This window comes from Salmo salar, chromosome 11 (genome assembly GCF_965601325.2).
Source record: "Salmo salar chromosome 11, fSalSal1, whole genome shotgun sequence".
NCBI classification, from domain to species: domain Eukaryota; kingdom Metazoa; phylum Chordata; class Actinopteri; order Salmoniformes; family Salmonidae; genus Salmo; species Salmo salar.
This window is the reverse complement of record NC_138301.1, coordinates 35,497,854-35,522,365: the sequence shown is the minus strand read 5'-3', so window position 1 is coordinate 35,522,365 and position 24,512 is coordinate 35,497,854. Positions and strand designations below refer to the sequence as shown.

Here is a 24,512-nt window from a genome sequence, read left to right as displayed (position 1 = left end):
GCACTTAACTTGTTATGGCTTTGAGGGCGTTCTTTTTTCGTCCTGTTGAAAATTGTGCCCAAAGTATACTGCCTGCTACTCAGGCCCATAAGCTAGGATATGCATATAATTGGTAGTTTTGGATAGAAAACACTCTAAGGTTTCTAAAACTGTTTGAATGATGTCTGAGTATAACAGAACTTATTTGGAAGGCGAAACCCCGAGGACAAACCATCCAGGATTTCTCTTTTTTAGGTCACTCTCTTTTCAATGAGGCTTTCATTGAGAATCCATAATTCTAAGGCAGTTGCTTGCAGTTCCTATCGCTTCCACTGGATGTCAACAGTCTTTAGAAATTGGTTGATGTTTTTCCTTTGTGTAATGAAGAAGTAGCCCTGTTCAGAATGAGGCTCGAGGGAAGTGTACTGTTTGATAGAGGCGCGTGACCTGAAAAGCACGCTCCACTTTGTTTTCCTCCAGTATTGAACGCAGTTTATCCCGTCTTAAATTTGATTGATTATTTATGTTAAAAAAATACCTAAAGTTGTATTAGGAAAGTTGTTTGAAATGTTTGAACAAAGATTACAGGTAACTTGAGATATTTTGTAGTCATGTTGCGCGAGTTGGAACCGGTGTTTTTCTGGATCAAACGCGCCAAATAAATATACATTTTGGATATATAACGACGGAATTAATCGAACAAAAGGCCCATTTGTGATGTTTATGGGACATATTGGAGTGCCAACAGAAGAAGCTCGTCAAAGGTAAGGCATGAATTATATCGTTATTTCTGAGTTTTATGTCGCGCCTGGCGGGATGAAATATGATTGTCTGTGTTTGATGGGGTGCTGTCCTCACATAATAGCATTGTTTGCTTTCGCCGTAAAGCCTTTTTGAAATCTGACACTGTGGCTAGATTAACAAGTTGTTCAGCTTTAATTTGGTGTATTGTGAATGTATGAAAGTTAAATATTTGTAATATTTTTGTATTTATTTGGCGCTCTGCCATGTCACCCGATGTTGTCAAATCGATCCCGTTAACGGGATTTGAGCCATAAGAAGTTAATATGCACCTAGTCCCCTCATTTCAAGGTGTCATACATATTTGGACTAGGGTTGGGCGGTATCCAGAAATTCATGGAGTCCTACCGGCCTTCTCTGATCCCTGGAGTTACGATATTACCGGTTTAGAACACAAGGGGGCTCCAAAAAAACCAAATGCCTATTGGGCATCTATCACCAGAATGCTAACAAAATTAGCACACGTAATAGCGAATTTCCACAGAAGCTGCTAGCTAAATATGCTAACGAGCAAACGAAAATAAACAAATTGCAAAGACAGGCAATCCAGCTCATAAAGTTATACTATACATAAATAGGTAGGAGCTACCGAATGGCATGTCATTTTTGGTGAGTTTGACATTTACAAGTAAAGGTGAACGAGACACATTGTGCAAATGAGCAAAGTTTTAACACATGCTTGTCTGAAGGAAGAACAGTACTGGCTCTGGAGCAGCATGTGTACACGCTGTGTCTGTGTGGAGTCTGGAGTCACTAGGGCAATGGGCCTACCTGCTCTGCTCTGAGAAAAAGGGTGAGGAGCATACAGGCCAAGAACGGACAAAAAGGAGGACAAAAAAACGCAAGGAAATCAAGCACTGGCAGCTGTACAGATAACTCATCCAAAGGGCTTTGACTTCTCAAACACAGCAGAAAGCAAACACTATATGATGTCCAGTGACCTTATTAATTAAGCCATTTGCTTAGATAGCACAACCCCCTAAGTTTAACTTGCAAGTTAATGCAGAATGCAGCGTTTTTCACAAAGGAAAAAAAAAATAATTTGCATAAGAAATCTTGCTGCCAGATCTAAAATGTTTCTTGTAATTTCTGCTCGGCATCAGACAAATTTTGTGCTTCAGTTGCTCTTCTCCACTCGGATGAGAATTCACAAACGGGCATTCTATCAGCAGACAGCGCTCTGACTGATGTGTAGCTACTTTTCTCCCTTACTTCTCTTGGTGTAGCCAGCCTACTTTTCTTCTGGAAAATTAAAGGTTAACTTTAAGCAAAACATTAAGAAATGCAGCTGGCAACATTCTTTCTATGATAAACATTAACATGATGGCCATGCATTGTCATTTTTTATTTATTTTTTAAACTACGTTATTTTTCATTGTAAGCTCATTTACTCGTGTCGCTGCCAGACAAAAAGCGTTGCACTTCTGTTGTCATCTGATAAAAATGAAGCTATTTTCTGCTGAATGTGTAGCACTAATGTATTTTCCGTGAAGGAAAACTATAGTTGCACATCCCTGATCACTCTATTGAAGTAAAAAAAAAACACTTGCCTTTCAATATAAAACACCACCTCTGTCAATACACAGCTGGACTCACCTGCCAATATCCAGTTTAAACTTGTTGGCTAAACAAATAGAGTGGTAATCCATTCTGGGACCGTAGGAGCCTATCCAAGTCTCTCTCTCTCCAACATTAAGACATCACTCGCTGATAATGCATTAACACAACACATTCCACTGTCTGTCTGTCACTCTTAACAGAGGGGTAAGGGGAGGAATGGATGGAAGGGAGAACATTTTAAATACACACACAGACGAGAGAGGAATGGAGGAGTGGAGGGAGAGATGGAGGGATAGAAAGAGAGGGGAGAGATGATAGAAAGACAAGAGAAGGAGAGAGAATGGAAAGAAAAGACTCAGACAGAGGAAAGTGAGGGAGGGTAAAGAGAAAGAAGAGAGGATGAGATAGAATAAGTAGCGATGTGAAGGTAAAGGGGAACAACTAAAGATGCAGACACAGAGGAGAGAGGAATGGAGGAAAGGAAGACAGGAGTGAAAGAGAGCAGTCTCTACAGGCCCAGGACTGTCCCAACCAACCATACATAAACTCTTCTTAGATATTTTAATAGGGCACACTGACAGTGTAGACAGGAAATACTTTCATATCTTTCTACAATGTCTCAGCAAGGTTTCAAATGTTTTATAAACCTTAGATGTTGTAGAAAGATTTAAAATGATTTCCTGCCTACACCATCTGTTTACATTGATTACAATTAATGTTATTGCACAACCTCTCCTCAAGAACCTCCAACCAGTTCCACATATTTGATACATTCAAGAACTTGCACAATGCGCATAGAAAGTGGATATGCATGGATGCGCGTCACAATGGTAAAATGTAAACAACATCATTTTGGGAGAGATGGTATCGACACGGCAGCACTACTGTAGCTAGTAGAATAGTGTAGAAGCCATTGGTAACTATAAACCATTTTACCAGTCTAGCTAATCATTGTGGCTAACTGTGGGGTGAAAACAATTCCCTTATTTACTGTTAAATAGCCAATCTCTTTGGGCTCCTTGGGCTCTGTTCAGAAGAAGTGCACTGTGTAGGGAATAGGGTGCCGTTTGATACGTGCTTTATTTGTATCCATTCATGAAATTATTGTAGATGTAGAGGTGTGTGCGCACGTGCACAGTAAGAAAGAGGTGTGTGTAGGTGAGGTGTGTGTATGTGTGAGTTAATGTATGCAGGTGTGTGCAAATGGTATGTGTGGGTGTGTGTTTGCGCACGTGCAGATGCAAAGTGTGTGTGTAGATGAGATGTGTATGCATGCGTGTGTGTGCAGATAGTTGTATGTGTGCAGATGCTGTGTGTGTGTGTGTGTGTGTTCTCACCGTTGCGCTGGGGGGGCCCTCTGCCCATCTGCTGGTTCATGCCAAAGGGGTCCTGGGGGTTCATGGCACTCGTATGAAGAGCCGAGTCCGAGTTGGTTCTGTGGAGGAGGAGAGCGATAGAGGGAGGAGGAGAGAGGGAGGAGGAGGAGGGGATGGAGGAGGAGGAGGGGATGGAGGAGGAGGAGGGGATGGAGGAGGAGAGAGGGAGGAGGAGGGGATGGAGGAGGAGGGGATGGAGGAGGAGAGTGTTAATTTTCTCCCAATGTCGTGGTATCCAATTGGTAGTTGCATCGATGAGAAAAAAACTGTGATTCCCGTATGGACATGGGAGAGGTGAAGGTCGAGAGCCGTGCGTCCTCCGAAACACAACCCAACCAAGCCGCACTGCTTCTTGACACAATGCCCACTTAACTCAGAAGCCAGCCGCACCAATGTGTCAGAGGAAACACCGTACACCTGGCAACCGTGTCAGCGGGCACTTTGCCTGGCCCGCCACAGGAGTCACTAGTGCGCGATGGGACAAGGACATCCCTGCCGGCCAAACCCTCCCCTAACCTGGACGACACTGGGCCAATTGTGCGCCGCCCCATGGGTCTCCCAGTCACGACAGAGCCTGGATTTTAACCCAGAATCTCTAGTGTGGCACAGCTAGCACTGCGATGCAGTACCTTAGACCACTGAGCCACTCAGGAGGCAGGGTGTTCATATTCTGAGCCAGTGGTGGACAGAGGATGAGGACGCCTCGCGGCTAGGTCAGAGAGTCATTCAGCGGTGGACAGAGGATGAGGACGCCTCGCGGCTAGGTCAGAGAGTCATTCAGTGGTGGACAGAGGATGAGGACGCCTCGCGGCTAGGTCAGAGAGTCATTCAGTGGTGGACAGAGGATGAGGACGCCTCGCGGCTAGGTCAGAGAGTCATTCAGTGGTGGACAGAGGATGAGGACGCCTCGCGGCTAGGTCAGAGAGTCATTCAGCGGTGGACAGAGGATGAGGATGCCTCGTGGCTAGGTCAGAGAGTCATTCAGTGGTGGACAGAGGATGAGGACGCCTCGCGGCTAGGTCAGAGAGTCATTCAGCGGTGGACAGAGGATGAGGACGCCTCGCGGCTAGGTCAGAGAGTCATTCAGTGGTGGACAGAGGATGAGGACGCCTCGCGGCTAGGTCAGAGAGTCATTCAGTGGTGGACAGAGGATGAGGACGCCTCGCGGCTAGGTCAGAGAGTCATTCAGTGGTGGGTCCGCACTCTGCTCTGCCTACACACTTATACTTCGATACACACATTCTCAAACGTACACACACTCAGCCCCCCCCCCCTCTCTCTCAGATGCACACACACACACACACACACACACACACACACACACACACACACACACACACACACACACACACACACACACACACACACACACACACACACACACACACACCTCTTTCACTGGCTACAGCTGAGGGCTTTCTCAAGTGCTCTTCATTAAGCACCAATGGCTATGTTTATGCTTCACTCTCCCTCTAAGGACAAATCTCTCCCTCCCTCTTTCTCTCCCCATCCCTCACTTTCTCTTTCCCTTAAGGATGCATCTCTCACACTCTCCTTCTCAAGATGGACACCCTCTTTCACAGGGTGGTTATAACATCTCTCTGTGCAGTCCCTAAACTATCTGAGACCACACCATGTTCATTAGGGCACACTGTAGCAAAGCGCTTTGCAATGGAAAACAAAAACAAGTGTTTCTTATTGGACAAGTACAGGTAGATTGTAGCTCCCCGTTTCTGAACTTTTCCCTCCCACTGAACACGCCCTAGAGCTCAGTATGGTTCATAACCTGTTGGGGCTAGGGGGCAGTATTTTCACGGCCGGATGAAAAACGTACCTAATTTGAAAAGGTTACTACTCTGGCCCAGAAACTAGAATATTCATATTATTAGTAGTAGTTTCTAAAACTGTTTGAATGGTGTCTGTAAGTATAACAGAACTCATATGGCAGGCAAAAACCTGAGAAAAATACAAGCAGGAAATGAAAATCTTGTGGCTGTACTATTTTCAAGTCATTGCCAATGGAACACACAGTGACAAAGGATTCATTTTGCACTTCCTAAGGCTTCCACTAGATGTCAACAGTCTTTAGAAAGTAGTTTGAAGCGTCTATGATGAACAGAGACCGAATGAGAAGGCATGGGAGTTGATGTCCCATCACTTCATTGTCGCGCATTCATGTGAGATGAGACCTTGTGTTCCAAAACGTTTTTCAAGACACAGGAAAGGTCCGGTTGAAATATTACTGACGTTTCACATTAAAATGGCCCTAAAGATTGATGCTATACAACGTTTGACATGTTTGAACGAACGTAAATAGAGTTTTTTGGGGGGCTTTTCGTCGTGACATTTCCCTCGCGCGCCCTACATTTTGAGTAGCCTACTGAATGCGCTAACATGGAACATGGAGTTATTTAAACATAAATTATGAACTTTATCGAACAAAACAACATTTTTTGTGGACCTGGGATTCCTGGAAGTGCCTTCTGATGAAGATTATTAAAGGTAAGTGAATATTTCTAATGTTATTTATGATTTTAGATAGTTCCAACATGGCGGCTATCTGTATTGCGTAGTGTATTTTTCTGAGCACAGTACTCAGATTATTGCAAAGTGTGCTTTCCCAGTAAAGTTATTTTGAAATCTGTCAATGCGGTTGCATTCAGGAGATGTTAGTCTATAATTCTTTGAATAACAGTTTCATATTTTATCGACGTTTTATAATGAGTATTTTTGTAAATTCACCGGCAGTTTTGGGGAGATACATTTTCTGAACGTCACACGCCGGATGTAAAATGCTGTTTTTGGATATAAATATGAACTTGATAGAACAAAACATGCATGTATTGTCTAACATAATGTCCTAGGAGTGTCATCTGATGAAGATCATCAAAGGTTAGTGCTGCATTTAGCTGTGGTTTTGGTTTTTGTGACATATATGCTTGCTTTGAAAATGGCTGTGTGTAATGTTTTGTCTATGTACTGTCCTAACATAATCTAACTTTATGCTTTCGCCGTAAAGCCTCTGAAATCGGACAACGTGGTTGGATTAAGGGGATGTTTATCTTTCAAATGGTGTAAAATACTTGATTGTTTGAGAAATTGAAATTATTAGATTTTTGCTGTTTTGAATTTCGCGCCATGTATCTTGTCAAGCAATCCCGTCACAGGGATCAGAACGGGAAGGGGTGGCCCCAAGAGGATAACAGAGAGTCAATTCATTCATTAACAGCATATCATCAATAACAATTTACATAACATTGGTGATTAACAACATGTCATTCATATGCAAATAAACATCGTAACACCAGCATCACATCAGGAAACAGACAGATGGTCCAAAGAAAGACCAAACGATGAATGTGAATAAACTAAATAGTAGTGAATAAATCCACAGTGAGTCAGGAGGCACAGTGTTAGGTAGCGATGGGTGGCAGCAGCAGCAACAGGGTAGGTGGCGACAGCCTTACCCACCCAGTCACACGGTCCTACAGCTGGGTTAGTGACAATGACAGAAGAAAAAGACTGATTAGTGTTACTAGTATAGCGAGGTAGAGGGAGAGAGTGAAAGCTAACAGACACAGTAGTCTGTCTTGTGCTCCAACTCCGCGTCTCAAAGCCTTGCTAGAGATAGACAGATGAACAGATATCTAAAAAAAAAAGAAAACAAGAGAGTGATTGAGGAGTGGAAGAGGGCATACAAAAGATAGAGCAAGAGAGGACACGAGAGATTGAAATAGAGAGGAGCGAGAGCAGGGGGGTGAGAGAGCAAGAGAGAGGGGGGGTGGTGAGAGAGTAAGTGAGAATGAGAGGAAGGATTGGGAAGTCTACAACAGAGAGAAGAGAGACAGAGCAGTCCGGCAGAGTGGTTGGTCCATGTGAGAGAGAAAGCAAGAGAGGAGGCTGAAGAGTTCAAAGGTCACCTGTTGAGCTGTGATATTAATCTAAATCCTGGTCGTTTCTCCTCGGCCCACAGCTGCTGCTCCCTTGGGAGAGGGAAAGAGAGAGAAACATCACGCTCGCTTCGTAGTTTACTTGAGCTCAGAAAAGACTTGGGTGCTGAGAGAGAAGAGAATCGGTTGGAAATTCTAAGGTGAGGAGGGAAATCTGGATGAGGGGGCTGGATACAGATCTACTAAAGTGGACTGACTGCAGGGCTGGATACAGATCTACTAAAGTGGACTGACTGCAGGTCTGGAAACAGGCCTACTAAAGTGGACTGACTACAGGTCTGGAAACAGCCCAACTAAAGTGGACTGACTACAGGTCTACTAAAGTGGATTGACTACAGGTCTGGAAACAGGCCAACTAAAGTGGACTAACTACAGGTCTGGAAACAGGCCAACTAAAGTGGACTAACTACAGGTCTGGAAACAGGCCAACTAAAGTGGACTAACTACAGGTCTGGAAACAGGCCAACTAAAGTGGACTAACTACAGGTCTGGAAACAGGCCAACTAAAGTGGACTAACTACAGGTCTGGAAACAGGCCAACTAAAGTGGACTAACTACATGTCTGGAAACAGGTCTACTAAAGTGGACTGACTACAGGTCTGGAAACCGGGCTACAAAACTGTCCAACCGTATGGAGTAAGTTAAGGAACCCCCTAAAAAACAAATAATGTCCATCAGACATTCAACCATGCTTTGTGGAAAGTAAATATTTTTCAGGCAGAAATGACTACACCTATTTGAATACAGACCCCCCCCCAACATATGTATTTTTTTTAACAGATCTCAGAAAGTAACTACTTTTCTGAAATGATGGATTGCCTGCCTTCAACTAATGACAGGGCTATATCTGGAACTGCATGTTGAAGATAGTACACCATTTCCTATACTATTCCAATCTGACAGTCATATTTGATCTAGACAATACATTTCTATCTGAACAGTCTGTAAATGTCCATTGCCCCAAGTGTACATAATCAAGTCAAACCAATTAACCAATTATATTTTGTACAGATACAAGTCTTACATCCAGTAAAACATGTTCACAACTCAAATCTGTTCAGTGTGCTGTTATTGCACTTGCTTTTGGATACTAGTTGTGTCTGCCAAAACAAGTGCATTGATCTAGACGCTCACTGTGTGCACAGTGTTCTGGTTTAATTTGCAATAGTTTACCAGACCGTGCCAAGTGTGTGGGTGTAAACAGACCCATGAGATTGTGGAGAGCCCGGTGTTAACCGTTTTCAACAGAATCCCCATGTTGGACGACTGGGATTGAACTGGGAGTTGATGCGAAGCAACAAGCAGAGTTAAACTACGGGGGACCAGCCCTACTCACAGGGATGAAACAGGAGCACTAAACTGTGTCACAGTTCTGTAGATTATACAATCCATCTTCATTGATCCAGACAACAGGGGATTGTGGTTATTCTTGCAGTCCTACACTACTGGCTGGGAGGGAGCAGCACAGGGTGAGGCACAGAGCAGTGCCCCTAGAGCAGGTTAGGGGTTACGTGTCTTTCTCAAGGGCACATGTGTAGGTGGTGCCTGAGATATTGATGCCAGCCACCCTGCGGTTGCCTCCTCCCTCTCGCCATATCCCTAGAGCACCAGGTACTGTAAGACAACTGTAGATCAAATCAGAACATAAACTAAGTAAAACCAGGGGAAAAAAACCACTTCAACTTTTCATTTGACAAATTAATTGTATCACTATTCCTTACAACCCTTGGGCTACATCCACACTTTTCCACATGGCAGAGACGAACACAAGTATCTGTGAAAATTAGCAAAGAATCAAGTTAAAAACCAATGCAAAATCTCCATCTCTGTAAATAACAGACATCTGAAGGCCTCACTGTAGATGACTAGCAAACAGCTGCTGTGACAGTGGAAGACACCAACTGAAGGAGAATAGAGACTCTCTGCAGGAGAAACCCAGTGATTTTCAACCATGACTACATTTAGATGACTGAATTTAGCGATTACATGCTCATCCTGTGACACTCATGGTTGCTACTCTCACACATTGTGGTCTGATAGTGTGTAATACAATAAGCTCACTGGAAGTGGCCTCTGTGAATCCCAAATCAGCCCCTAGCCATAGCCCCTACCCCCAGTCACTTGTGTAGATCTGAGGATCGGAAATGTAAGAAATATGGTGGCACTGATTTTTTAGATGTATCATCTTTGAATTGCATTTCAAACAAAAAGCAATGATTGCAAAGTTAAACCATAAAACTCAATGCACAAGGACTATTTTAACAATTTTCACTGAAGATTTTACAAAAACATTTACTTGAAGAACAGCGCAGATGCAAGGTTTGGTAACAGAAGGACTGCACAAACTGCACAAAACTTAATTATGTTACCAAACACTGCATCTGCACTGTTCAAGTAAATGTCTTTTTGTAAAATGTTCTGTAGAAAATGTTAATAGTCCTTGTGCATAGAGTTGTATGGTTTTAACTTTGCAATCATTTATTTTTGTTTGACATATATTGTAATGTGAAAAATCTGAGTCTCAGTGTCACTCTGTTGCAGTGGAATTACCCTTGTGTCAGAGATCCATTTCGCCCTCTGATAGACCAGGGGAATGGTCGGCATACTGTTTACACCTATGCAATCCTCTCAAATCTACCTAAGTACACTGCCTAGGGGCCGTGGGTAGGGTTTGATTTGGGATTCAGGGCCAGAGTAAGGGGGACAGCCAACTTCCCAGTCCAAACAGGTTCTTCTTAGATGGGATCCATCGTTGCCAAGGCCAGCAGCTCTCCCATCTGCCTACAGGGGGCGATCTCTGCTTCTCTCCTGAGGGGCGCTTTGCACTGCATCGTCACCTCCCTTCTATTAAAAAGTGTGGCGGGAGGCTAATAAAAATGGTCCACACCAACCTGTCATATCACTAAGCTCCTAGACACACTGGGGGTGCTGTATTTAGACTCACCCAGCAAAGTACACACTCCAGGAAGACGGACTTTGGAGCCAGTGGGATACATACCAAATACTCCACCCACCCTGCACTTTCAGCAGGTACACTGCAGCTGGGTGTTCTGCAATGCTATGACAGTACACACTGCAGCTGGGTGTTCTGCAATGCTATGACAGTACACACACACACACACACACACACACACACACACACACACACACACACACACACACACACACACACACACACACACTTGTCTCATGAGCTGCTTTCCCCAGATGACAGCAGCTTTATTACACATTTCCATGTAAAGCTGTGTGTCCCTCCTCCCCCTGTACTGTATTGGGGCTTAGCAGCATGGGCCATATGGAGTTGGAACAGCCAAACATGCCTTCCCCTGCCCTTCTCTCATTCCCTTTCTCTCTGTCTCTATCCATCTCTCCCTTTCTCTGTCTCTATCCCTTTCTCTCAGTCTCTATTCATCGCTCCCTTTCTTTCTCCCTTTGTCTCTATTCATCTCTCCCTTTGTCTCTATTCATCTCTCCCTTTCTGTCTCTATTCATCTCTCCCTTTCTGTCTCTATTCATCTCTCCCTTTCTGTCTCTATTCATCTCTCCCTTTCTGTCTCTATTCATCTCTCCCTTTCTGTCTCTATTCATCTCTCCCTTTCTGTCTCTATTCATCTCTCCCTTTCTGTCTCTATTCATCTCTCCCTTTCTGTCTCTATTCATCTCTCCCTTTCTGTCTCTATTCATCTCTCCCTTTCTGTCTCTATTCATCTCTCCCTTTCTGTCTCTATTCATCTCTCCCTTTCTCTCGGTCCATTCCTCACCATCCCTGTGCTTCTGTCTTTCTCTCTCCATCCATCCATCCCAGTTAGCAGGATGGCCGACAGACTGACCGGTACTGGTTCGTCTCCAAGACCATCTTAGGGCAGCTGCCAGTATATTTAATATTCACCCTACAGAATCATGGAGATTACCATCTGAGATCGCAGAAATGCATTTCATATAATATTCCCAACACAAGAACAGAGTTTGGTAGGAGGGGCTTTAGCTTTGCTGGCCCGTCATTGTGGAACATTTTACAAAAGGATTTAAAACTGGATCTTTTTATTCTGATTGACGATTTTAAATCCCAGATTGGAGGGCTGCTGACAACATACTGCATATGTTTTGAAACCTGTTATTTTAAGCTCTCTTATGCACTGTTTTAACTTCTATTCATTGTGAACTATATGTATGCTGCTTCTCCAGGGCTCACTTGGAAAAGAGATGTCTCAATGGGTCATCTCTCGTTAAATAAAGGATGAATAAATAAAAACACAATATCCTTCTTTCCCCATCCCTCCAGAGGATAGAAACAAATCTGGAAATGAAAAGACTTGTGATAACAATGCGGCCCGCCAGACGATTAGAGGCTGTACAGAGGACAGAGGAGAATCACAGAATCACACAGATGAGGATTAGCTGCCACGAATCACACAACCAAAGCGGTCAAATTTGCTCAGAGGATCGCGTGCATGGAGCATGCTGCTTTGGCCGTCTGATGCCATTCGTTGTCAATGGTCTTTTTTTAGCTAACGGCTGGGCTCACTGATTTATCCTGCGCCCCAAATGGCAGCCTATTCCCTACATAGGGCTCTGGTCAAAAGTAGTGCCCTATGGACCCTGGTCAAAAGCAGTGCACCTAGGGAATAGGGTGCCATTGAGGGCACACTGAGCTGGTGTGAGAGAGAGGAAGTGATCTTAACATACGTTAACCAAAATAGAGGCTTGTTGTTAATGGGTGGGTGGTGGTAAATACTTAAACAGACCACCTAAGCAGAGGATAAAGGGTCTCTAGAATCAGAAATACATCACACGCTCACCCAGAGAGAGCACAGGAATGTCTAAAACCCATCCCTAGGAGGGCCTTTTTGTTAGTCTATCCCCGGGGGAGGTCAGTGTAAGATCCCATTCCCAGGAAGGCCTTTAAGTTAGTCTATCCCCGAGGGAGGTCAGTGTAAGATCCCATTCCCAGGAAGGCCTTTTTGTTAGTCTATCCCCGGGGGAGGTCAGTGTAAGATCCCTGTGGAGAACAGGCCAGGCTGGGAAGAGAGCAGGGCCATGGAAAGATGGGTGGTGTGTACAGTTCCTTCAGAAAGTATTCACACCACTTGACTTTTTCCACATTGTGTTAGAAAGTGGGATTAAAATGGATTTAATTGTTATTTTTTGTCAACTATCTACACAGAATACTCTTTGTCAAAGTGGAAGAAAAAAAATTGAACATTTGTAAAACATTTATGGAAAATAAAACACTAATATATCTTGATTAGATAAGTCGTCAACCCCGAGTCAATGCATGTTAGAATCGCCACTGGCAGCAGTTACAGCTGTGAGACCTTCTGGGTAAGTCTGTAAGAGCTTTGTACATCTGGATTGTACAATATTTGCACATTATTCTTTTTAAAATGATTCAAGCTCTGTCAAGTTGATCATTGCTAAACATACATTTTCATTTATTGCCATAGATTTTCAAGCCAATTTAAGTTAAAACTGTAACCAGGCCACTCAAGAACATTCACTGTCTTCTTGTAGAAGTATAGATTTGTGTAAACTCCAGTGTAGATTTGATGTTATGTTTTAGGTTATTGTCCTGCTGAAAGGGGAATTTATCTCCCAGTGCCTGTTGGAAAGCAGAGAACCAGGTTTTCCTTTAGGATTTTGCCTGTGCTTAGCTCTATTTAGTTTATTTTTATCATTAAAAAAAACTCCCTAATCTTTGCCGATGACAAGCATACCCATAACATGATGCAGTCACCACAATGCTTGAAAATATGAAGAGCAGGACTTAGTGTTGAATTTGCCCCAAACATAACACTTTTTTACTTTAGTGCCATATTGCAAACAGGATGCATGTATTAGAATATTTGTATTCTGTACAGGCTTCCTTTCTTTCATTCTGTTAAATTAGGTTAGTATTGTGGAGTAACTACAATGTTGTTGATCCATCCTCAGATCTCTCCTATCACAACCATTAAACTCTAACTGTTAAAAAGGGTGAAATCCCTGAGTGGCTTCCTTCCTCTCCGGCAACTGAGTTCGGAAAGACACTTGTATGTTTGTAGTGACTGGGTGTATTGATACACCATCCAAAGTGTAATTATTAACTTCACCATGTTCAAAAGGATATTCAATGTCTGCTTTTTTCTTTTTACCCATCTACCAATAGGTGCCCTTTGTGAGGCATTGGAAAACCTCTCTGGTCTTTATGGTTGAATCTGTGTTTGAAATTCAGGACTGAGGGACCTTACAGATAATTGTATGTGTGCGATACTGCGATGAGGTAGTCATTAAAAAATATTATTGCACACAGAGTGAGTCCATGCAACTTGTGTCTTGTTAAGCACATTTTTACCCATGAAAGTATTTAGGCTTGCCATAAAGTGGGTTGAATACTTATCAATTAAAGACATTTCAGCTTTTCATTAATTTGTAAAAATGTTAAACATTGTTCAACCTTCACATTATGTGGTATTGTGTGTAGGCCAGTGACACAAAATATAATTATAATCCAATTTAAATTAGGCTGTACAAAGGGTGTGAATCCAGACACAGGGTGCAGGGCCCTAGCCAAGGAACCCCTCTACCCAGACACCGGTGGGACTGAAACCCCACTGGTGAGACCATGGCTCCCTCTTGGGGAGTAGTGTACTGAGAAACCAGCACCAAATACACAACCTGACCCCTTCTTCACTGGCGTCACACCAGACACACTGAACACCCACAATAACAGGCCATGAGAAGAGGGAGAAGGGAGGGAGCGAGCGAGAGAAAAAGAGGGGGAGGGAGAAAGGGAGAGCGAGAGATGGAGAGACCAAAAGAAAGGAAGAGGAAAAGAGGGTATTTTGCACCAAATTGATAAACTTCTCCGGAGAGATTAACAGGTCAGGCAGCCATATTTAGATGTGAGAGAACCACAACCCTAAAATAACAATCTGAAGGGGGAGATAATGATAAAACCTGTTGTCCCGACAGCTAGTGAGAAAGAGGACAGTGCACTACATAGGGAATAGGGTGCCATTTGGGACATAACCAGGGACTGTGTGTGTGTGTGAACGGTGCGGTTCCCTTGCTGCATATCTGTCGTGCTTGTCTGGCCGCGCTGCCAATCCCAAAGCATTGACCCCATTGGTCTCTAAGCCCACTGATCTGAAAGCAGGCTTTAGACAAGCCAGCAGCCTGCAATGCATCTCCGACGCACTGGAGTGGTTTCACAACGTTAGACAGAGCACACACACGTACGTGTAGTATACATACAGACCGCCATACAATACTAATGGTTACAAAACATCCAAAGAAAAACACAGACATGTACACACACACACACACACACACACACAGAAACACTTGCTATGTACACTGGATCTGCACTTCATCCTCTCGTAATTGTCTGTTTGATGACAGCCGGAGACACTAAGCCTGTGTGTAGACAGCGGGCTCTGATCTTCTCTCTGGGGCGCGGACAGAGCTGAAAGGGTTAAGGGGATTTGTGGCCCATCTCCAGGCAACCTGCCTAGGCGGTAATGCAGTGCAGATGTGGCCGGCGCTGTAAACACTTCCCACTCTGCCATCTCCCCCGAGATGGACCAGCACTGGAGCATCTGTCTCCCAGACCCAGACTGAATCTCAGCAACAAGACCACAGAGTCAAGCAGAGACACATTAACAAATCAATTCAACTACAAAAACACAGTGACAGATCCAAACTGACAGCCACAAAACAGACACCACCACCACTAACACTACCAGACCCTTATTGACACAGACCTGAAATACTACCAGAACGATACACTCCCAAGAACTACACACTCACAGACCGAATGCTGCCTTCTCATCAGTGTTAGAGCATCTGCTTAATGACCAAAATGCCAAATATATTTTCCATTATCTAGGAAGAACAGACCACCTCACAGACCAGATCTGCTGCCGCCCACTGAAACACATTCTGACGCTAGTTGATTTCAATACAAATTGTCCCTGTTTATAGCCTGTAGATGAGAACTTCTTAGGTCAAGGAAAACATCTAAAGAGGAAACTACTTCCCATTGGCATTTGAAGAATGTAACATGGCATGGGCACTACACTATCCCCACAACACATGTAAGTACACAACCTCAGGGTCAAAAATAGAACAAGGCCTATGTCAACAAACACCAAGGTTCTGTGGGCTTGAAACTCAGCCATTCAACAGTGGACTGACAGTCAGCAGACGCAAAGCTAACCGCTAAGTAGCTAGTTCTACTTTGTTGGGGTAAGGTTTAGTTGCCTCTAGGTGCTGGTCTTGGGTCAGTTTTCTATTTTCCCCATTAATGGTTAAGGTTAGGATTCAGGAAGGTGATCCTAGATCTGTTCTTACAGCACTAATGTGGAGGGCATAGGTCTGTGGATCAGAAGCCACTTGTGGCTGATTCCTTCTGGGTCACAGCAGGTTGTTGTGGTTATTCTGTCGGTCACAGAAACTTACACCCCCTGAGCGTCCTTTGTTTTACATGAGAGCCTGCAGCTGATGCAGAAACCCATACACCAAGCTCCGACGCAATACATTCTTGTCAGTGGGTGTCTATTTTCCATGCTAGACTGTGCAATCATGTGTTGCTGGTATTATGCCCACGTGAACTCCGTGTCAGTGTCGATGGCCCCATCTGCCTTGTGCATTCACAGGATGGGACTCACTGAGAATCTCAACTGCATACTCCTCGCATCTTCTCTCCTCACCTTCTCAAAACCCATTGGAGGAAAAGGTCAGAAGGGAGGGACCTCTGGCTTTCTCGTCCAATGGGTTTTGAGGCGGCGAGGATAGGGGACGCGAGGAGTATGCAGTTAAGATTCTTCCTCAGTTTAGCACTCCACTTAGCGCTCCCCTAGTTTAAGTGTTTCCCCAATGTTTTTGTGCAGGGACCCAACAAGACTACATGTGATCGACAGAATAACGTCAACAACCTGCTGTGACCCAGAAGGAATCGGCCACAAATGGCTTCTGATCCACCAGTTGAGAAGCAGGGTCCCAGCAGACCTATGCCCTGCACATTAGTGCTGTCGCTCACGATACCAGTATCTACCATACAGCATAACATGAAGCAGACTAAACTATATGGTCCGTTAAAACTCCCGAGTGGCGCAGCGGTCTAAGGCACTGCATGTGCAAGAGGCGTCACTATAGTCCCTGGTTCATATCCAGGCTGCATCACATCCGGCCGTGATTGGGAGTCCCATAGGGCGGTGCACAATTGGCCCAGCGTTGTCCGGGGTAGGCTGTCATTGTAAATAAGACTTTGTTATTAACTGACTTGCCTAGTTAAATAAATAAAAAATGTTAAAAGCCCAGTACAGACAACATTATGTATTTCCTGTGTTTTGTATCATCTTGTACAACAGCTGATGAAAGTAACACTGTTAAAGTGTGAAAAAGTGTGATCAGTGTCATTTCCTGATACAGTGTAGTTGCACAATAGTTGCTCATTGAAAACACAATCTACACAGAGAGCAGATTCATAGCCAACCTTGGCCTTTCTCCATTTCCCTACACCTACAATAACATCTACTAAATAAGTGTATGCAACCAATAACATTTGACTTGATGACAGGGGCTACCACTGAAATGCACTTCAAATACAAGACAGACCCAAATTATTCCCAGATCTTCTCACCAATCTAGCTTGAGCTTCACAGTGACTTTGAGAGGGAAAATAAATATACTGAACAAAAATATAAATGCAACTTGCAACAATTAAAGATTTTACTGAATTATCAGTAAAATTACAAAAATTAATTAGGCCCTAATCTATGGATTTCACATGACTGGGCAGGGGTGCAGCCATGGGGAGCCAGGCCCAGCCAATCAGAATGACTTTCTCCCCACAAAAGGGCTTTATCACAGACAGAAATACTCCCCCCCCCCCCCCAACCCCTTCAGACGATTCCGCAGGTGAGGAAGCCAGATGTGGAGGTCCTGGGCAGGCATGGTTACACGTGGTCTGCGGTTGAGGACAGTTGGACATACTGCCAAATTCTCTAAAATGACATTGGAGGCAGCTTATGGTAGAGAAATTAACATTCACTTCTCGAGCAACAGCTCTGGTGGACATTCCTGCAGTCAGCATGTCAATTGCACGCTCCCTCAAAACTTGAGACATCTGTGGCATTGTGACAAAAGTGCACATTTGGCCTTTTATTATCCCCAGCACAAGGTGCACCTGTGTAATGGCCTTTGCAAAAGAAAAATGCTCACTAATAGGGATGTAAACAAATTTGTGCGTACGGAACATTTCTGGGATTTTTTATTTCAGCTCATGAAACCAACACTTTACATGTTGCGTTTATATTTTTGTTCAGTGTACAAACTTATGTTATGTTTTCCTTCATCAGTTAACATTAAGTGGTGACATGAGAATCGAGAAAAAAAAACGCACAACCCAGCCAGACGTCCAATCACACAGTCAATGTGGTGGAAAATTCCAAGAACAACTGAAAAGATGAGCTGTAAACAGTGGAGTCCCAGATGAGCTATAAACAGTGGAGTCCCAGATGAGCTATAAACAGTGGAGTCCCAGATGAACTATAAACAGTGGAGTCCCAGATGAACTATAAACAGTGGAGTCCCAGATGAACTATAAACAGTGGAGTCCCAGATGAACTATAAACAGTGGAGTCCCAGATGAACTATAAACAGTGGAGTCCCAGATGAACTATAAACAGTGGAGTCACAGATGAACTGGAACAGATTGCAGAGCTCGCTTCACCCTTTGACCCTACCGAGAGCACCAAAAAACAGAGGGACCGATTTGACCTTAACACACGCGGTACACAGTGGTCAGAGCCAACACTGAGGGGAGCATATCCCTGTAACACTGTGGAGTGGAGCGGGAGGCTAGGATTGGCCAGCAGAGCCATGGATGGGTTAGTGCCAATAATGCTGAGTGAGAAAGACGGAAATAAAATGTTCAATTATGTAATTTATATTTCATGGGGCGAGATACCTTAGAGAGAGAGAGCGAGGAAAGGATAGAGATATGGAGAGATATCTAAAAGAAATACCTAAAAGAGAAGTGAGAAAGCAATAGACTAGAGAGACCGGTATGCTGGCCACACAACTCTGTCCTTGAGGGGTGGAAGTGTGTTAGTCAGAGAAGAATGCATGTGGTTAGTACTTGGGTGGACACCAGGGCCTCTGGTCCAGTAGAGAGAAGCATTAAGACAGGTCATAGACATCAATAACACACAGACATTTAGCACTGTGCATCAATACAAGGCATTAACAACATGTCTTTCAGCAACCACAAAAACAAGAGTCATTCAATCAATCCAAAGAACATGTTGAAAGATCCTTAACATGAGGACCTCAAAGACATTCATCATTAGCCAAGTCACTTTTGCTCATATGATGTATTCTATACTGTGTAGCTAGCATGTCACATAATGCCTAGGATCACTTGGTTTGCTGCAAATCCATTGGGTGGCCCCTGGAAGCACTTGATTACCGGCCATCTGAATGAGGGATGTACACATAAAACACTGGTTACCAAGTCAACATGGCCGTGCTGCTGCTCCAGTTTCAACTGTTCTGCCTGCGGCTATGCACCCTCGACAACTACTATGATTATTATTATTTGACCATGCTGGTCATTTATGAACATTTTAACATCTTGACCATGTTCTGTTATAATATCCAGCCGGCACAGCCAGAAGAGGACTGGCCACCCCTCATAGCCTGGTTCCTCTCTAGGTTTCTTCCTAGGTTTTTGGCCTTTCTAGGGAGTTTTTCCTAGGGAGTTTTTCCTAGCCACCGTGCTTCTTTCACATGCATTGCTTGCTGTTTGGGGTTTTAGGCTGGGTTTCTGTACAGCACTTTGAGATATCAGCTGATGTACGAAGGGCTATATAAATACATTTGATTTGATTTGGTTTAACAAGTTCAGGGCAGTAACTGAAGAGGGAGTGGGAAGAATTGTGTTTGTCTGCCGAGGCTGAATGCTCCAAAACAAATACATCACTGTTCACCGTCTAAGGGTTAAATATGGTCCTATTTGATCTAACAAGTTAGCCCCAAGGGAGACGTTGAGATTCTTAAAGTAAAACACTGAAGTATAAATACACTGAAATCCTGATTTAATGTCCTAACGCAGTCGGATTCATAATCATAACCTTATTTTTCAACTAAAACATAGGCCCACCTTCTCTGGTTTTATTGTTTATGTGCGTAATTAGCGATGCTTCAGAAATGTCTTTACATAAACAATTTGGTTAAACAGTAATAGAGGCTCTGTCAAAAAGTTTAAAACTTCAACACTTCATCTTGTTCAACCAAACCCAATCAGATTTTATCTAGGCTATCACTATCCCACAACGGGTCAATTGTGATGGAGCCAAGAGGCAGTGTGAATCAATCCCAACCCAAATCCACAGAGTAAATCTGTGTGTGTCCGTGTAGCACATGCCTGTGTGTATGATGCACATGTCACTCCCTCCCTGCTCTTTCTGGGAACACAAGGTCACAGCAACATCTGTTTGCTCGGTCAGGAGGTTTGTCATCACAGGCCAACCTGTTTTTGTCTGTCAACAACGACAGACCTGCCGACCTACACACTGATCTTGGGACAGATTTGGATTTCCCCCACTATTGGTTAAGGTTAGGATTGGGGAAACCAGGTTTTATGACACTGTCCTCCAGTACAGTAAGAGCAAAGATGGAGGCCATGAGGCAGGGCGACTGGCAGCCGGCCAAGCCAACATTCAAAACACACAACTGTGTGTACGTACGTACGGATGTATGTATGTACGTATGTGTGTGTGTGTGTAGATAGAGAGAGAGAGACTGCAATTCACTGCCTTGTAAACCCTGGAGGGAGAGAAAACTGTCCAGTAATTACACTGCTGCCTTACATTTTTGTCATTTAGCAGACGCTCTTATCCAGAGCGACTTAGTAGTGAATGCATACATTTCATACATTTTTTCTCCATACTGGTCCCCCGTGGGAATCGAACCCACAACCCTGGCGTTGCAAACACGTTGCAAACACCATGCTCTACCAACTGAGCCACACGGGCCTTCTCTAGGTAGGTAAAACCAGGCAGGCAGTTTAACTGAAGAAACACACGCGGACAAACACGCATGCACACACATAGTAGTGGTACCTAACGAGCATTAATAAGCCATGCCATTATCACATTTTCAGCAAACGGTGTTGATTTCCCCTTTAAGCTGGAGATACTTAAGCAAAGCACAGTAGGACCGCAAAGACTTGTGGGCCGGATTCACCCTGTGACAACAATGAGTCACAACAGCGGCAGGTAGAGCATTAGAATGACGGCATCTGACCTTTAAACCAAAAGGCTATCTGTCAGAAGCACCTCTGTAGACGCGTGGCCCACCCGGGTGCCCCACGTGGCGATCTGATCCCTTCACTGAGCATCAATGGCTGCATCAATGGCTGCATCTCAGATGGCATCCTATCCCCTATAGAGTCACGAGTCCTGGACCCTGGTCAAAAGTAGTGCCCTATAGAGTCACGAGTCCTGGACCCTGGTCAAAAGTAGTGCCCTCTATAGTCACGAGTCCTGGACCCTGGTCAAAATTAGTGCCCTATAGAGTCACGAGTCCTGGACCCTGGTCAAACGTAGTGCCCTATAGAGTCACGAGTCCTGGACCCTGGTCAAAAGTAGTGCCCTATAGAGTCACAAGTCCTGGACCCTGGTCAAAAGTAGTGCCCTATAGAGTCACGAGTCCTGGACCCTGGTCAAAAGTAGTGCCCTATAGAGTCACGAGTCCTGGACCCTGGTCAAAAGTAGTGCCCTATAGAGTCACGAGTCCTGGACCCTGGTCAAAAGTAGTGCCCTATAGAGTCACGAGTCCTGGACCCTGGTCAAAAGTAGTGCCCTATAGAGTCACGAGTCCTGGACCCTGGTCAAAAGTAGTGCCCTATAGAGTCACGAGTCCTGGACCCTGGTCAAAAGTAGTGCCCTCTATAGTCACGAGTCCTGGACCCTGGTCAAAAGTAGTGCCCTCTATAGTCACGAGTCCTGGACTCTGGTCAAAAGTAGTGCCCTCTATAGTCACGAGTCCTGGACCCTGGTCAAAAGTAGTGCCCTCTATAGTCATGAGTCCTGGACCCTGGTCAAAAGTAGTGCCCTATAGAGTCACGAGCCCTGGGCCCTGGTCAAAAGTAGTGCACTATATAGTCACGAGCCCTTGGCCCTGGTCAAAAGTAGTGCACTATATAGTCACGAGCCCTTGGCCCAGGTCAAAAGTAGTGCCTGCAACCAATGCTTAATGCAAATCTACCTGCTGTACAAGGGTATTACTGGGCCACTGATTACCACATGCTTGATTCAGAGTATGTTAAAGTAGCTGTCCAGTGTTCCATGTCTATCAAAAATTACAATTATGTTAAAAACAGCTTTTTTTTGTTAGTTGTTTTTACACGGCATTACAAATACTAGTATCTGTAAAGCCACTCACCTTCTCCAGTTGTTGTCCGGCGGAGGGGACAGGTACACTGTTGCGTACGGGGAGCTCTCCATGTGGGGCTGAGTCAAGGAACTTACAATAATGGAACTCAACTCTGCCATAACAAAACATTACATTTATTGCATTTCTAAATAACAGTGGACTACATTTCCTAACAGTAAAACTACTTAACTATTCTATTACTACATTCTAGTCTAATTCCTGGTTTGATTCAAATTGAGTATGAGATTGCATATTCTACCTAGATGAAAGATTTCTCTATACGCGCACACGCGATATGGGACTGTATAAATTTACACTCAGAAAAATGTTCATTACAAAGCACAGTGAGCGGCTGGTGTGAGGTTCTGTGAACAATATGGCTGCCTGGACTAGTCCCAACCACCGGAGAGGAGTTCCTGACATTGTCTAGAGAGCAGCAGGGAGTGAAGTGCAATGTAGAGTCAGACTATAGATGGCTTTAGATCTTCAGTTACTTTCATTAGAGTGAGATGAGCCTAAGGTAAGAGGGTCTCTGCGCTTTTCATTGAGAAAGGACAGGCGGAACTCACTCAATAGCAAAATAGGACTTGATTCTATCACATGGTTCAAGTGCGGAGACGACGATACCAGACAAATTAGTGCATCTACAAATATGTTCCTCTAGCAGCCAAAATCTCTGGGCTTTTCAAGAAGAAAAGCTATCATTAAGAAGCCTACCAGTAAGCAGAAATGATGCACCATTAGCACACACACTGATTTTCTAAATGTATTTTGAAAATCAAACAGAAACTTAGCTAAATAAATATGTTGGAGTGCCTCCCATCTCTAATAGGGACTTAGACTACTCTCATTACCAGCCATCATTTGTACAGGGTCTGGCTAAATGAAGTCATTTCTACAGAGTGACTGGCTGGCTGGGGCAGATGGAGCCTGGTGTCCTCCTGGCAACCCCTAGCACAGATCTCCTTCAGTGACTCTGGCTCGCTGCAATCAGGAGAAAAGCTACCTAGTTTGAAAACCAAAACACCACACACACTAAGGGCTAGGCAATATATCACATTCATTTGAATGCATGTTTCCGTGCGATATTCCAAATGCCTGGAAAACGAATGCTTAATTTGTCACGCGCAATACTGCTAGCAGCATTTTAGCCAGACTGTTATACTAGCTGTCTAGTCAGTGTTTTATAAATCAATTATATAACAAATTGGCAACTCATTTTGAGAAATAAGTTAGGTCACTTGATTTCAACATCTGAACAAAGTAGACAGGCTAGCATGCTGTTCAAACAGTTGGAGACGGACAGAAGGGTGTGATCATAACAATTCAACTGTTCTACCTTGTTAGCTAGCAAATAGATCCAAGTAGGCTGAACTTCAAATATAAAGATTAGTTGTCTACTCACTAGCACGTGGGCTTGTGCTTGAGTGTGTTTATGAGACCGGTGTTAATTATCTAGAATGCCTGCTACAACAAGTTAGTCATTATTAGTGAATGTGCATTATGCATGGTTGTGGTTACATTTGTAACAATTTTTTTTTTTTTCATAGACAGACTTGAAAGACAGATCTGTGATTATTACAAAAAAAGCAGGTTAAACTATTTTGATATAATTATTATTCTGTTTTATGGATGTGCAAGGCTTATATCTAGGATTAGTATAATTTCACAAGTCCTGAATTCATTTGTTTATTGCTGACTGTTTGAAATGCATTGTATTTGAACTTTAAAATTGTACAACAAAGCTGAGAGATATACTGTATATCATGAATTGCCCATAAATCCAAGAAAAACATGTTTTATATGATTTTTTGGCCATAATCTCAGACCAGTGTATGAGAGGACATAATGGAAGGAGATCCTGTCCCAACAGGTTTTTTCAGTCCAGTCTGTATTAAGGCAATCAGAATTGTACTCTAGATCAGGGGTACTCAAACTTTTTAGGTCCAGGGACCCTATTTGTGATAGAAAATTCATCAGGGACCCCCACAAATCAAAAAACAATGAGTGAGATTTAAAAAAAAAAAATACAAATAAAAACGCATACAAGGACAAAAAAAAAAGATTATGCATTCACTACTGTAAGTCGCTCTGGATAAGAGCGTCTGCTAAATGACTAAAATGTAAATGTAAATAACTACAACCTAAAACTTCTTACCTGGGAATATTGAAGACTCATGTTAAAAGGAACCACCAGCTTTCATATATTCTCATGTTCTGAGCAAGGAACTTAAACGTTAGCTTTCTTACATGGCACATATTGCACTTTTACTTTCTTCTCTAACACTTTGTTTTTGCATTATTTAAACCAAATTGAACATGTTTCATTATTTATTTGAGGCTAAATTGATTTTATTGATGTATTAAGTTAAAATAAGTGTTCATTCAGTATTGTTGTAATTGTCATTACAAATAAATAAAATAT

General features: G+C 43.5%; 1 protein-coding gene across 1 annotated transcript in view; it reads right to left on the bottom strand.

The window, feature by feature from the left end:
* Positions 1-24,088, bottom strand: part of LOC145858883 (CREB-regulated transcription coactivator 3-like) — a 33,648-nt gene extending 9,560 nt beyond the window's left edge. Inside the window, exons 1-3 of the mRNA XM_082957543.1 lie at positions 22,097-24,088; positions 7,637-7,699; positions 3,678-3,775 (exon numbers count right to left, since the gene is read on the bottom strand). Of these exons, the coding sequence (XP_082813669.1) occupies positions 3,678-3,775; positions 7,637-7,699; positions 22,097-22,206 (271 nt within the window). The 5' untranslated portion in view covers positions 22,207-24,088. The remainder of the gene's footprint in view (positions 1-3,677; positions 3,776-7,636; positions 7,700-22,096) is intronic.
* Between the last annotated feature and the right edge of the window lie 424 nt (positions 24,089-24,512).